The 16,484-nt window shown below is 42.2% G+C and overlaps 1 protein-coding gene across 5 annotated transcripts in view; it reads left to right on the forward strand.

Annotated features, from left to right (window-relative positions):
- LRRK1 (leucine rich repeat kinase 1) overlaps positions 1 to 16,484 on the forward strand; it is a 142,213-nt gene that overhangs the window by 22,324 nt on the left and 103,405 nt on the right. For all 5 annotated transcript variants that reach the window (XM_085850106.1, XM_085850104.1, XM_085850103.1 and 2 more), the window contains 2 exons: positions 440 to 614; positions 2,628 to 2,810. In XM_085850106.1, the coding sequence (XP_085706232.1) occupies positions 446 to 614; positions 2,628 to 2,810 (352 nt within the window). In that variant the 5' untranslated portion in view covers positions 440 to 445. The remainder of the gene's footprint in view (positions 1 to 439; positions 615 to 2,627; positions 2,811 to 16,484) is intronic.

The raw sequence follows: 16,484 nt of genomic DNA on the forward strand, positions 1-16,484 counted from the left end.
CTCAAAAAGTTGTGGACGGATTTGGACGAAACTTGGTGGTCAATTGGTCGTGTGACAAGGGTGAATTGATTCGATTTTCGTGAAGATCCAGTTCTGGATCCGGATCTGAGATTTTTTTTAATATTTATTTTAAAGTGATTCTTCACTATTGAAAGAAAGGGTCAAAAACTATATCTTGCATGATGTCTCAAAAATTGTGGATGAATTATTACAAAACTTGGCTCGGTGACAAGAACAAGCCGATTTGATTGTGGTTCATGTCCAGATTCAGATCCGGTCTACCAGTGTGATATAAAACGTAAACTGTTCATCTTGGTGGAGGTATGCGCTCTACTGAGTGCCATTCTAGTTACTTGTGGAATGCCTCATTTTAATCTATGTTCTTTGTTTTTATGAAGTGCTATGGTAGGTATGTATCATGTTTACCTCTCACCCTAAGGAACCTATGGATGAACTTTCGATTGCATGCCATGATGGGGACTGGACGATGGTCCAACACTTGCTGTCACTGGGAGCCATCTGCCCAGCACAGAACAATCCCCAGCACCCAATCTTACTGACAGCCCGGCAAGGTCACACCAACTTGCTCGCTGAAATGCTGGAAGCTTGGCCAGGTAGTCTTAATTCTTACTCTTTCTGTGTTCCTCTTTTTCTTCCTTCCTCATCTCCATCTCCTCCACTCCAACCTCCTAATGTCTATTTCTACTCCCATCTTGAAGCCATGCATACTGAAGAGCCCAGTTCTTCATTGTGTGGCCCACGAGCCACTGGTGGCCCCTGGTGGCCAATAATACACAATGTGAAAGCACCATAAATTATCCACCATAAAGGCTGTCAAATTGATCCATTGGTTTCAAATAAGTGTTCCAATGCAAAACGTAAAAGTAATGTAACTACATCAGTTGATGGCAATATACAAACAATTATGCTTGCCACCCAGTAACCACAAAAAAGAACGTGGAGGTGGGGCTTAACAGCAGCCATTTTGGTGTCTTGCAGGTGGTGTGGCGGCTCTCACACTGATGTCTTATCAGCAAAAGTGGCCCCTTCTAAAAAAAAAAAATAGTGAAGATCACTGCTCTCGAGGCAATACAAAGGGTGTGGGAGGTTGTGGAGATAACTGAAAACAGCAGGAATTCAGGGAGATGCCATATGTCCCCTGGTGGGGTTCAGGCACAGCACCTTGTTCAGTGGGGGATGAATCCCCCTGAAACTGTGCCATTTTACATTTTCTTGTGTTTTATATGCCTCCTATATACTGTATGTCAAAGACGGATTTCAAGGCTCATTTGCGAACAGCCTGCAGTTTCATTTTATTTTTGATGATCATACTGGATGTTTGGCCAATATAAGCCAAGTAAATAAACAATCAGAAATATCACATGGCATCCTCAACAACAAACTTTATTTGTACAGAACTGCACAATAACTGACTTTGATTCAAAATATGAATTAAACGTGCCTGGAACTCAAACATGCCGGCTAATCGGGATTGAATTGTACATTATAAAATATTCAGTTGCATAAAATGTACCAGTCGCAATTCACTTCCCAGAAATTAACGATCGGTGTATCAGCATGAACATAACAACTAAGGTTACTCAAAGGCCAAATTCAGTTAGGTTTAGGAACACAATATACAAGATCAAGGGGCTATGAACCTGGGTTGAAGGACAAGAGGGAAAGCAATAAAAGTTGAATAAATAAGAGTAACTAGTACATCCTTGTACTGTGTACTGGTCAATTGTAGTGCTGTGCATATGTTGCACTTTCCAACTACTTTAGCACCCTGTACAATCGTTGTAGTTTGCATATCATAGTGTGCATCATCAACTTGATACATTCATTTGGAATACTCGTATTATGAACGTTTTTTGGCCACGAAGAGTTTAAAGAATACGAGCTGGATGAGAATGATGCCTCATGCAACACAAAATCACATGTCTGCTCACAGACATATCCTGTTTACCCTTATTTTTTCAGTACTGTAATCATTTTACAGAATGTTAACTTAGACAAAATTTGGTGGTGGCAACATAATATTGGGGTGGCAGCTATACCCCCCCTCCCCCCAGACTCCTGGAGAAGCACCACTAATTGAAGCTCCCTTCCCTACCAAAACCATCCATCAACTACCAAATAAATGCTTCTCTCCATTTATCACTCCACTTGCTTCCTCTTCTTCCTCATATTCTTTTTTGAAATGTGGAGTCAAACAATATAGTGCAGGCCAAGCCAAAATCCAAACATTTTAAAGACTTTTGGATGAAAGCAAGTAAACACTTCATCTTAAGATACTTTTTGTCTTGTTGATTATGTCTGAGATACCTGTCTCATTCTGATATTTTTTTAATATACTGAACGTGCACTCTTCCCCTTTTGAGTTGTCTTTGAAGTGTCTCTAATGCTCTTGTGCCTACCCTAAAACACACAGTGAGATGTTGTTGCACTGTACTATCACATCTTGATTCATGCTTAACATCCTCACATTTTAAGATTAAATTGCAAATTTTGGGTTATTTCAGTCTCGTTTATGACAGATCAAAAAAAATGGATAAAATTCTGGATTGTCTTTTCATTGCAGCAATAATTGTAATCACATTAACTCAATGATGCGTTTGTGGCAGAAATGCGGACCTCTGATATTATGTTATACCATCTGCTCGCATCTGCATGCCGTGGGGGGCACTTGAACACTGCTGTGATGCTGCTGGATTCGTACCATGCACCTACAGCTGTGCGGCCACAGAACAATGCCAGAGAGGAGTTGCATATTGAGGACAGTCCTCTGTATGCTTCTGCAACTTCAGGTGAGACTTGGCAAAATGTTGTTTGACTGGTGCAGTTCACGTGCTTTCAAAAGTGAAATTACATTTCAGGATGAGTCATCAAGTGAACTTTATAGTCTGGTGAAGAAACAATGTTAAGTGATGCAAGATGTGGAAATAAAGTTCCGGGACAATTTTGTGTCCCAGCAAGCTTTTTGAAGTGACCTGACTAATAAAAGGCCATCTTTTTACCCCACACACGTGAAGTGAAAATCTTGGTTAAGCAATTGGTGTAATTCTGTACGTCTGACTGTCTACAAACGTCAGTTTATGATCAACGAACACCTCTATTTTAATTGAATGTTATATTTCGAAAACAAACAAGCCTGTAGTTTTGAAGTACTTTAGCTTTGAAATTGTCCGAATCGCACATGCGCAAAGAGGAGTAAGATAATTATTTTACTCTGTCTGCCAATCTGGGAATCAAACAAAATTAAAATCATTCCAAACAGGAAACTCACTGTTTTTAAGGATGTTATTAAAGGACACAAACAACAGCAATGAAGAACGAATGTAACGTGTAAAATGAAATAGCTAACTGACTTCCTCTATTCTCATAGCCAACGTGTGGCACTCAACGGAATCCTTTCATATATATATATATATATATATATATATATATATATATATATATATATATATATATATATATATATATATATATATATATCTCTATCTCTCTATCTCTCTATCTCCAGTATTCTGGGCCCAGTCCTATTCCAGATCTTCAACAAGGATCTCTGACTCTCTAGAATATAATATTTTCATGGATCCGAGGGTCGACGCTTGCCACTCGGGGAAGCACTTGGGTCCCTCCCGAACACCCGGTCCTGAGGCCGCCGAGTACAGATAACTCCACACACCGGCAGGTTGCTAGCAACCAGGGATTCTGATTGGTATGGCCATTCCAGGAAGGCTTGCACTACTTCGCATGATACATTACCGGTGGAAGACCGGCAAATCGGGGTTGGTGCCCTCAGCACGCATTCAGATTACTGTTGAGCATAACACTGAGTGTGCGCTGGCTGACAAAGCAAATTATTGGGGTAGAACTTCCCATCTAATCTTACTTGTGCACTGCATCGGACCATTAAAGGAAAAGACAACCAAGACAGATTGAAAATAGCAAAAACAATTATTTATTACAAACACACAAGAAAGCAATTACTTAAAAGCAGCACAGAGCAGATTTTTCTCCGTTCATAAAAGTAATGAATAGAGAAAAGGAAAGTGGTATTTCCTTCTCTCCCTCACCTCACACAAATATACAGGAGAATGTTGAGGAAAATGGATGGGGAAGATGGGCAGTGGCGATGTGAAGCGATGGAGACATGCAGCTGCATCCCTGAGATGCCCAGACCCAGTAAGCGAGTCTTCAGATGTACGAGCTAGATGTGCGACTCGCCCTCCTCAGACCCCCATCGATGAGGTGCTGCCGTTTACCCTCCTCGTCCTTCGTGGCTGACAGGATCGAAGGCGCAAGATGACGCTCATAGAAGGAGTGTTCTTTTTTCCAAAGAAGCTCATCACAAACTGCTCGTAAAACCTTCCTTTCTTTTCTTTCACACATTTTTGTTCCTTCCCTCACGAGCCTTCTCAGTCTTTCAGTCTTCTGCTTTTGCAAGCTTGTCCATTCATTTCTCCTTTCTTCTTCCCTCAGCCTTCTACATCTGCCTTATGCCCTCTTTTCTGCTTTCTGCCTTTTGTTTCCCCCCTTTCTGCTTTCTGAGCTGGATCCTCAGGAACGCTTTTCGTCCCTGCTCACAAGAGCTCGTTCCCCTCCAACCACAAACCTTCTCCCCCTCCCATTAATCCGCAGCCGATTGGGGCGGGTGCATGGCCTCACTTTTGGAAGACAGAGGTCCATCTCGATGCAGCGCTCATGGTGCAGAGATAGAGATCCATCTGGATGTGGGGCTCATGGTGCCAATACTGAGACCCATCTCGATGCGGGGCTCATGGTGCCAATACCGAGACCCATCTCGATGCGGGGTTCATGGTGCCAATACCAAGACTCATCTCGATGCAGGGCTCATGGTGCCAATACCGAGACTCATCTCGATGCAGGGCTCATGGTGCTGATACCGAGACCCATCTCGATGCGAGGCTCACGGTGCCGATACCGAGACCCATCTCGATGCGGGGCTCATGGTGTCGATTCCAAAAACCATCTCTTTGGGGGGCTCATGGTGCCGATTCCGAGACCCATCTCGATGCGGGGCTCATGGTGCCGATACCGAAATTCATCTCGATGCGGGACTCATGGTGCCGATTCCAATACCCATCTCGATGCGGGGCTCATGGTGCCGATTCCGATACCCATCTCGATGTGGGGCTCATGGTGCCGATACCAAAACTCATCTCGATGCGGGACTCATGGTGCCAATTCCGAGACTCATCTCGATGCGGGGCTCATGGTGCCGATACCGAAACTCATCTCGATGCGGGACTCATGGTGCCGATTCCGATACCTATCTCAATGCGGGGCTCATGGTGCCGATTCCGAGACCCATCTCCATGCGGGGCTCATGGTGCTGATACCGAGACCCATCTCGATGTGGGGCTCATGGTGCCGATACCAAGGTCCATCTTGATGCGGGGCTCATGGTGCCCATACCGAGACCCATCTCCATGCGGGGCTCATGGTACCAACACTGAGACCGATACCAAAATGCGGGGCCGATACCGAAACCCATCTCGATGTGGGGCTCATGGTGCCGATATCGAGGCCCATCTCGATGCGGGGCTCATGGTGCCGATACCAAGACCCATCTCAATGCGGGGCTCATGGTGCCGATTCCGAGACCCATCTCCATGCGGGGATCATGGTGCCGATACCGAGACCCATCTCGATGTGGGGCTCATGGTGCCGATACCAAGGTCCATCTTGATGCGGGGCTCATGGTGCCCATACCGAGACCCATCTCCATGCGGGGCTCATGGCACCGAGACTGTGATACATAAAAATGCAGAGCTAATGGTGCCAATGTTGAGATCCATCTCAATGCAGCGCTCATGGTGCCGAGACTGAGATCCATCTCAAAGCAGGGCTCATGGTACTGTGACCAGAGATCCACTTTGTTTTTTTTTACAACTAAAATGGCTGCCATTCTGCCATTAGGCCATCTTTGATTAGATTGCAAAATAAAGTGAGGGACGCATTTATGCCATCATGTTCTGTGTTTTTGCCAAGTTTGAAGAAAAACGGACTACGCATGTTCAAGAAATGGTTTTGGGCACATTTAAGTAACAAAATGGCCACCAATCGGCCATCTTCAATCTAATCTTCAATGCATATGTCAGCCATCATTTCTTATCTGTGTGCCAAGTTTGATCAACATCGGTAAATGTATGTCTGAGAAGTGGTTGAAGATGTGTTCAACATTGGGTTTTTATACAACTAAAATGGCCACCAGTCACCTATGTTTGATTGCATTGTGAAACAAAATGATGCGCACATGTATACTATCATGTGTTGCCTTTCTGTCAAGTATGAATAGAATCGGTCCGTACATGTCTGAGATATGATTGAGGACGCATGCACTCACAGACACGAAAATTGTGACCAAATCCATAAGCCCCCATTTCGGATGTCATCCAACAGGAGCTAAATATATCCCCATGTGGGACTGAAGGTTATTTCTCAAGAGGCAGGGTGAAAATGAGGGATGAGGCGGAATGGGCTAAGACTCCCCTTTTCTGAAGTGGTACGGTCATGGGGAGCACAACTTATATTAACAGCATAGTCCTTGTTTCATCAAGAGTTTGGTCTGTATCTGGCCATTGGTTTCTGAGAAGACTTAAATTAATACCTGAATTTGAGGTGAAACCCCCCTTTTCAGCTTCTTATATGGGGGCAGATCCCGATCGGGAGCACAACCCCATGAGACCTTACTGTTCTGATGTATCGTACCAAATTTGGTCCATATCGGTCATGTAGTTTGTGAGGAAAATGTTTTATTGAACATGAGGGATTAGGGGAGGGAGGCTGTGCCCCCCTTTCCAGGAGAGATAAGGTTAGGGCATGGTCATGATGCCACCTGGCCAGTTTGGTCTGGATCCGGTTGTCGGTTTCTGAGAAGAATATTTTTGAATGAAATTCCAATATTTGTGGCAAATCCCCAGATCCGGAGGACGACCCCATGAGACCTTACTTTCCTGAAGAATTATACCAAATTTGGTTTGCATCGTTCAGCTAGTTCTTGAGAAGATATTTTAGTGAAAATGAGGGATTCAGGGAGGGGGCCTGTGGCTCCCTTTCCGTGGGAGATACGGCCGTGAAGAGCACAATTTAAGGTCAGAGCATGGTCCCGATGCCTCGCGGAGAGTTTGGTCTGGATCTGTCTGGTGGTTTCTGAGAAGAAGATTTTTGAATGAAATTCCAATATTTGTGGCAAATCCCCAGATCCGGAGGATGACCCCATGAGACCTTACTGTCCTGAAGCATTGTACCAAATTTGATTCGCATCGTTCAGGTAGTTCTTGAGAAGATGTTTTAGTGAAAATGAGGGATTCAGGGAGGGGGCCTGTGGCTCCCTTTCCGTGGGAGATACGGCCATGAAGAGCACAATTTAAGGTCAGGGCATGGTCCCGATGCCTCGCGGAGAGTTTGGTCTGGATCTATCTGGTGGTTTCTGAGAAGAAGATTTTTTGAATAAAATACCAATAATTGGGGGGGGGGAACCCTTTCACCTCCTCCCCCACCTTATATGGGGCACATCTGGATACAGAACACAACCCTATGCATGACATCTTGCCATCTTGATGCATCGTACCGAAATTGGTCCATATAAATTGGATAGTTTGTGAGGGAATGATGTTTCAGTCAAATATTAAAAGATGTACAGCCGGATGGCTGGACACCGACCCGGACCCACTTTATGAGCAATTATTTCAGAGAAATATCCGAAAAATAAAATGAGAAAAAGACATAAAATGTCCTAGCCCCATGGTTTTAGTAATTTTGCTGTTTGGAGTTAAAGGGCTAACCCATATTTATTCGCAACTAAAATGGCCGCCTGTTAGCCATATTTGATCAAATCAAATAATAAAGTGAGATGCACGTGTTTGCCATTCATTTCCTGTACTTGTGCCAAGTTTGAACAACATTGGATCATGCATGTCCGAAAAATGGTTGGAGACACTTGAAAGTAACAAAATGGCCGCCAGTCGGCCATCTTGGATGTGCTCTTGATAAAAAAAATGAGCTGCATATGTAAGCCATCATTCATTATCTGTTTGCCAAGGTTGAGCAAGGTCGGTAAATGCATGTCCGAGAAATGGTTGAGGACGTGTTCAATATCGGGTTTTTTACAACTAAAATAGCCGCCAGTCGGCCATCTTTGATAGAATGACGAAACAAAATGATGTGCACATGTACACCATCATATATTGTTTTTGTGCTGAATTTGAACAAAATCGGTCCATATGTGTCCGAGATAGGGCTACAGACAGACGGACGCACGGACGGATGAGACCCAATCCACGAGCTCCCGTTTCAGACCTAGTCCAACGGGGGGGGGGGGCAAATAAACAGACTGCATCAATGGCGGTAAACTTCCGGAATTTAATTTTTTCGATGAGTTTTAATATTTCTATTTTATTTCAAATGAATTGACTACTACTTGAACAGAACACTGTAGAACACTTTCAAAACCCTTCAGTTTAGCAGTACTTGGACAAAATATTACGGCATTTTTATGTCATCACAACTTATCAAATTTGCAGCTTGTCGACCCCTCCAATGTCCTAGTGTTTATTGTCGGTATTTTGTGACGTTAATATTTCAGTTGAAGTCGATAAGAACGAGAATCTTTTTGGTGAAAGCAATAAGAAGTGAGGACAGTGATTCGTGAGTGTGATATAACAAATATTTAACAAAGCAGTGATTGAACATTTCATAATGAACAGACGTCCAGAGACCTCTATTCTAATGCGTACAAAATGACAAGGTCAGAATTTGATCACCATGTCCCTGTCCATCTAATCTAAGCCATTGAAAGTAAACCGATTTTCCTCGGAGACTATGCAATGACTTTGGTACCCTGATTTTTTTTGGGGGGGGGATTCTTTTTTTTCTGGTAAAATACTATTTCAGTTAAAAAAACAGGTCGATTTTTATTTTTTTCCAGCCAGCAAAAAACTGGAATTACATCATGTGATGAAATCTTTCTGTCCACCTCTCACCCATTTTCAAAAATCAAGGTCTTTGAAAGGAATCAAGGTCTTCAAAAATCAAGGTCTTTGCTCTTTTCTGAAATGAAAACAAAAATTTATTCTGCTATCATCATGTTAATTTGCTGCAGTGGCTAGAATATTTTGACGAACATATTTACGGGATGCAACACTAAATTATTTAGACAATACAGTGAATACCCAAGGATATTATTTTTCATCAACTGCATATCACTTTTTTAACCACATACTTTTAGGAGGACTGCGTTCCTGTTGCTGATTGGTTCACGAGGTTGAAGCACATTTTTAATTACAGTTTTCGCATGAATGGCATTCAGTTGAATAGCATTTGTACATTTGTCTCCGTTTGATTGGTCTGTGCCTTTGGACCAATCATTTGGTTTGTATATATGTAGACTGATGCCGAATATTTGTATTAGGGATTTCCCAAAACCCATGCTATAAGGAGATTCCCCAATAATTGTCACACAACTTTTCCAGCTGCTTGGAATGTAATCCACTTTATAGTCTTGGCATGCATTCACCGACCCTTGTTACGCTCAGCACATTTGGATAACCTTGTACTCCACTGTGCCTCTTGGCCACAAACTGGTGGTTGTCAATGTACTTGTAAATTAATTTTTGTTCTGCGTGTTGTGGCACGACTGAACTTTAAATTCATTTTTAAATTCAATTAAATTCATGTCGTAAGGGAAGGAAATCAATATTACCACTTCGGAAATCCTTCAGTATTGCATTATTGACACTGAATACACCTTACTAATGTAAAAAAGGAACAAATTGTCATGGGGTACCATGCTTCATGAACAGTATACTCCCAATGCATCATAGTTGATAATGAAAATGAAGTAGAATATGGCCAATTACCCCTCCCTTCTCCTATGACCAGTATATTATTATTATGCTTTATTGGTATCACAGATGTACAGGTATCGTATTCGATTGATAATGGATTTTTATGCACACAAAAACATTCTGAATAGTACACACACCAACACTATACTTGCTCATGACACTTTGCATTTTGATTAACCAAGAATGCATTTCTGTTTATGATTGCTTCAATATGCAACTTTCAAAATGATGTAATCTACCCCAGAATCCTCAATGCACATACGCAGAAACCCAGGAAATGGTGGTGTTCAGGGCAACATCAAATAGATTGTCTGGGTGTGAGATAAGGAATGTTACCTAAAATGACTCACAACACTTCCATAAGAAGCCAAAAATACTTGGAAAAATACCTGTGAGAAAGTGGTGCACTTCTGCACAATGAAAGAGTTGTTGAACTCTCTGGCCTTGCCCAAAAGGCTGATAGCTTGCAACTCCCCGTACTGCAAACTCCTGAGGACGTGGACTGATGCAAGGCCTGAAGGTTCGTCGAATGGTGCATTCTATCAAAATCTTAGACCATTGCTGCCAGTGAGTGGACTTTGAACCTTGCAGGATTACCTTGGGTGAACATGGCAAGCTTTGTGATTTAATGGACGTATGCTTTTTGAAAGCTGATGCTGTCATTACCAACATGCAGGCAAACTTCCCAGAGGGAGACTGTATCTCATTTCATTGCTTCTTAACATCAATGGGAAGGTCATATATGGGGCTCTACATCACCCAACTCTCTTCTCACACCTTCAAGGTTTGCCTTCCTGAAATCTAAGAGCCTTGCTCTACTATCCTGAACTCTAACCCTTAACAGAATCTTTGCACACATAATGTTATGGTCACTTGCTCATAAATGCTCCCCTACCTCCACCTCCTTCACCATATTGGGATCATCAATTAAAAGGAGGTCTAACACTGCACTCTGTGGGCTTATCTACAAACTGAGTTAAAAAGCAACCCTGGACAAAATCGAGGAAATCCTCATCTGCTCTGCCCTTTCCTTGTTCCTGGACCCAATCTATCCCTGGCAAGTTAAAACCCCCCATAATGAATCCTCTTCCCTCATCACATGCCCTTTTGAATTCTTCATGTACTCCTCCATCCTCCTTTTCCTTCACTAAAAAAAAAATCATTAAAAAGCCTTAAAAAATCGGACCCCTATAAAATAATCATACCAGTATCTTACTGTTTTTTAATCTCTAATCTTTATCCAGACAGTATCCTCTACATTTATTCCCTCCTTCATATCAACCCTTTCTATTCTCTTGATTAATGCTGTTCTTTACCCAGATTGCTACTCCTCCTCCTATTCTCTCCTTCCTATCACACTGATGCACCTTGTGGCCTTCTAATCCTGTCCTCCAGTTACTCTTCTCCTTAAAGCATGTCTCACTTACTGCAACTATATTGTACTCCTTGCTATCTACTTTGGCCTCAAGCTCTTCCATCCTGTGTTTTTAAACTCCTGGCATTGGTATAGTCAAAATAAAGACCAATTACTGCACCGTAATCCCAAGAAGAAAGGCAGACATAACAATACACACACACACACACACACACACACACACACACACACACACACACACACACACACACACACACACACACACACACACACACACACACACACCCCCCACACACACCCCAAACACACATATATAAACACACAAACACAGATTTATTATGTACTGGTAAGTACTTACAAAAGCTATTTTATTTGAAGTAATAACCTTAACTTGTAAACAATTTAGTGATTTCCCAACTGCCCGGATCATCAGCTGGGCACCGTTTTTCATCGAGGTTTCGATCCTTTCAGCTCAGAACCTCTCCAAACGATGGATCCACAACCCCGATTGCAGGCCCACATCAGTAGATTACTCAACATCAATGGACCCACAACCTCAAAGTTGTGTTAAGACAGTCTGTCAACACAGCAAAGCAATGTCCTTTTTGAAACTTATTGTAATTATTACTTTTATTTGAAGTGTTACTACCGTTGAATAACTTTAATCATACATCACTTTACATGATAATATATTAAGCGATGAACACTTTACCTTGTAGACATGTCCATTAGACAACACCTCCATCTAACCATCGACTCAAACTGTCATTCAAATATTTAAACTGTCATGATCAACAGATTTTAACATGCTGCACTGTATATCTTAAGGGATTGTCACACCTTGACGTTTTAGCCAGCGTATGGCAAGGTATCAAAATGTATGTAAAACGCTGGCGTACACTGAACTATTGATGTTTTTTTTAGTTTTGGGCATAAAATAACGTGTTGGACATATGCATAACATATTAGTAACGTACACAGAATGATTCAATTATATATAGATAACTTGTACCAACGAATGCTGAGCGTGTTGTCGGCGTTCACAACCTATGCCCAACGATAGTCTAACTTATGCATTGCACGGCAGCGTATCACCAATGATCACGTGGCATAGGCTATTCCTAGGCTGCGACTCGACGATTCAAATCATAACCGCACTAGACATCGAAGTGTGAAGCCGCTGTCACACCTTGACGTTTTAGCCAGCGTATGCCAACGTATGAAAAATTTGCCGAACCAAGCTGGCACATGTCAAATACGTTATGGGTAAGTTTTGTATACGTTAAGAGCATGCTGGCATACGTCGTAGTATGCTGGCAGACATTGTAGTACGTCGACAAATTTTCAGCATTTTGAAAATTTCTCGACTTACTCGGCGTATGACACACGTTCCGCATACGCTGGCATTAGTAGTAGGGTAGGTTACGCGATCGTTGACACACGTCGACACACGTTATTTGTACGTTATTCATAAGTCGAAACACGTCGACGTGATGGTTAGCGTCAGTGTTCCAGACTCCCTGTTTTTTTTTTTGGGGGGGGGGGGTTTTCTTCGGTATAACGGTCATGTTGACACTTCGATTTCCAGTGCGGTTATGAATTAAATCGTTGAGTGGCAGCCTATTAATTATATTATATTATAACCGCATTAGAAATCGAAGTGTCAACATCACCTTCACGCCGAAGAAAAAAAAAACAAAAAAAAACAGGGAGTCTAGAACACTGACGCTAACCATTACCTTGATGTGTTTCGACTTATGAGTAACTTACAAGTAACGTGTGTCAACGATCGCGTAACGTGCCTACAACACGTTACTCATAGGTTAGCAATAAGTTTCGGATACGCTAAACATTACCTCAACGTGTTTCGACTTATGAGTAACTTGAAAGTAACGTGTGTCAACGATCGCGGAACGTGCCTACAACTTATGCCAGCGTTATGCGGAACATGTGAGTCATACGCTGGCTTACGTCGAAAAATTTCAAGCATGGAAAATTTGTCTAACACCTCGGCGTACTAAAACGTATGCCAGCGTACTACGACGTATGCCAGCGTACTACAAAAAAAAGCCAGCATACTACGATGTATGCCAGTGTGCTCTTAACTTATACAAAACTTACCCATAACGTATTCGACGTGTGCCAGCTTTTTAGCCAAATTTTGCATACGTCAGGCAGACGCTGGCAAAATCGTCAAGGTGTGACAGGGCCTTCAGCAACCACCAATAAAATATTTAAATGCTTATTTATGATGTATTTTATAAATAATATTTATTTATTTATTCTATTTCGTCAATTTGTTTTTTTTTATCCAAATACCTCTTTGATTTAATGCATATATTAAAATGTGTGTGTGTGTGTAAATATATATATATATATATATATATATATATATATATATATATATATATATATATATATATATATATATATATATATATATATACATATATATGTATATATATGTATATATATATATATGTATATATATATGTATATATGTATATATATATATATGTATATATATGTATATATATATATGTATATGTATATATATATATGTATATATATATATGTATATATATATATGTATATATATATATGTATATATATATATGTATATATATATATATATATATATATATATATGTATATATATATATATATATATATATATATATATATATATATATGTATATATGTATATATATATGTATATATATATATATATATATATATATATATATATATATATATATATATATATATATATATATATATATATATATATATATACATATATTGTGTGTGTGCGGTTCTGCAAAACCGCATGCCTCGAAAGCAATAGCACCCAACATACAGTGATCTCCAGGCAGTTATTTCGTTAGTCTTCATGCAGTCAGACCTTCCCCTCATGTCCAGTGGGTTCATGGGACGAAGTGCATTGCGTGGGTCTAATAGCTAGGTCTATTAACTATATCTCTATCTTCTATTCTGATTTTTATTCCAACCCTTTCCTTTTAGCCATGGTACAAATCAAGCAAGCAAGCACACACAATATGAATTGCAAACACACCACGCAGCCTCCTGTGGGAGAATCAACGTAAGAACAAACACACTATATGGCACGCGCATGGCATGCCATTTAATTCAAATCTGCATACCAATTTCCAACAGCATCTCACCTTGCTCACCCCTCGCTCACCAAAAACTCACAACTTCGACCGCCGACACCTCCCGCAAACAGGAAAAATGTTCCCACACATCCTCGTATCTCTGTATCGATACAATTCACCACTAAACAGAGGCATGCTGCAAGGCTCAGGCTGTGCTCCAAGACTCAGGACCGTGTTATGTGGGGACGAGCAACAGACGTTAATGGTGCCGGCCGCAACTCGCTGGGAATGTTCCAGGTGAGCACGCAGGATTGATGCAGCCCTCGTGCAGTTGCCAGGGCGCGGCAAGATGGGCAGCAAGGAGGGGTGGCAGGAAGTGTAATCCGAGAGTTTGGTACGGAGCTCCGGGCCGTGTCATGCCGGATGTGCGAATGAGACCGCTTCTGGCCCCAGTAGCCTGGCAGGGCATAGCTCGGGCAACTGTGTCCCAAAAGAGAAGTGGGATTTGGGTGACAGCACGTCGCTTATAAAAGGCAGATCATGGAGCCACTCGTCCTCTTCTTCACCTCTCTGCTTCGTCCTCTTCTTCACTGCTCCTCGTTGCCTCTGCCTGTCACTGGATCTTCACTCGCGGTTGGTGTGCGACTAAGACGTGCTTATTCCGGAGGACCAGTGCAGAGCACACGTTGCCTCGAGCCCTGGCAAAGTGATTAAGCCAGAGATGACGCACCAACTCTTGAGGTGGGAATGCTCAAGCTGAGCATCCCACGGAGGTACATGCTACACTAGCAGACATATGCATGACTAGGTTGAGGATATTTTGCCTTACGCATTCTCTCTCTCTCTCTCTCTCTCTCTCTCTCTCTCTCTCTCTCTCTCTCTCTCTCTCTCTCTCTCTCTCTCTCTCTCTCTCTCTCTCTCTATCTCTATCTCTATCTCTATCTCTATCTCTATCTCTATCTCTATCTCTATCTCTATCTCTATCTCTATCTCTATCTCTATCTCTCTCTCTTTTTCCACCCCTCTATCTCATCCTCTTTGGACGCACAAAAGAGCATCCCTTACTGACTCACAATCCCATTTTCCTCTGGCACAACACAGCACCCCCACCCCTGCCCCCCACCCCCATATTGCACTACACCACACCTCCCACTCCCACACCTTGGACACCAGTATTTCTCCCTCCTACCTCCCCAAAGCATACTGGGCTGTGCTGGTCAGCCAACTATGCTAGGTATTGTGATGCCGTTTATGCTCATACACCTTGGACACCAGTATTTCTCCCTCCTACCTCCCCAAAGCGTACTGGGCTGTGCTGGTCAGCCAACTATGCTAGGTATTGCGATGCCGTTTATGCTCATCTGCTCTCTTTCTTTCTGGCTATCTAATCTTCCGTGTGTGTGTGTGTGTGTGTGTGTGTGTGTGTGTGTGTGTGTGTGTGTGTGTGTGTGTGTGTGTGTGTGTGTGTGTGTGTGTGTGTGTGTGTGTGTGTGTGTGAGATGGTGCCTGTCGTAGTATAAGTTAAGATTGTAGAAGTTATAATGGGATAAGTTTGTTCTGTGTCTGCTTTTGTAAATTGCTTGCCGTTTTGTCGCACCCCTCAAATTCCCTCCTATCCCTGCTGTAAATACCAATCAACCCCATTTACTGTGCCAGATACCTTTCCTCACTTGATTGTAAATAAATGCTAGTATGGAAATGTTCCAAGCTCGTTTTCGTCTTTTCCTTCATTAGTCCAACACGGTTCATATCCTCACTTAGCCAGGACGTTATTCCCCAACGATCTGTTTTTCTAGCCCGTACGTCCTTGGGCAGTTACGCTCGGCTGCATCTGATCCGGTAAGGTTATCTGGCTTGAACAAGGCGTCCGAGAGCGTATCCCCCCATAATTAGATCATGTGACCATTAGGTAAACGGTATTTATTCGATGGAGGACCGTAAGTCATGTGGTCGAGTTATTGGCATTTACGGTCGATTAGAGACCTGCCGTGTCACAAAGTTGTTCGTGTGTGACAGCCTGTGATTCCGGAGAGTCTGGTGGGAACCCGAGGTAGCTTCCCACCAAGTGGTCTTCTCGCCCCCGACCACCAGTCAGCAACAATATATATATATATA

The sequence above is a fragment of the Eptatretus burgeri genome, chromosome 12 (assembly GCF_056783735.1).
Source record: "Eptatretus burgeri isolate ZD-2024b chromosome 12, Ebu_testis_v1, whole genome shotgun sequence".
Lineage (NCBI taxonomy): Eukaryota > Metazoa > Chordata > Myxini > Myxiniformes > Myxinidae > Eptatretus > Eptatretus burgeri.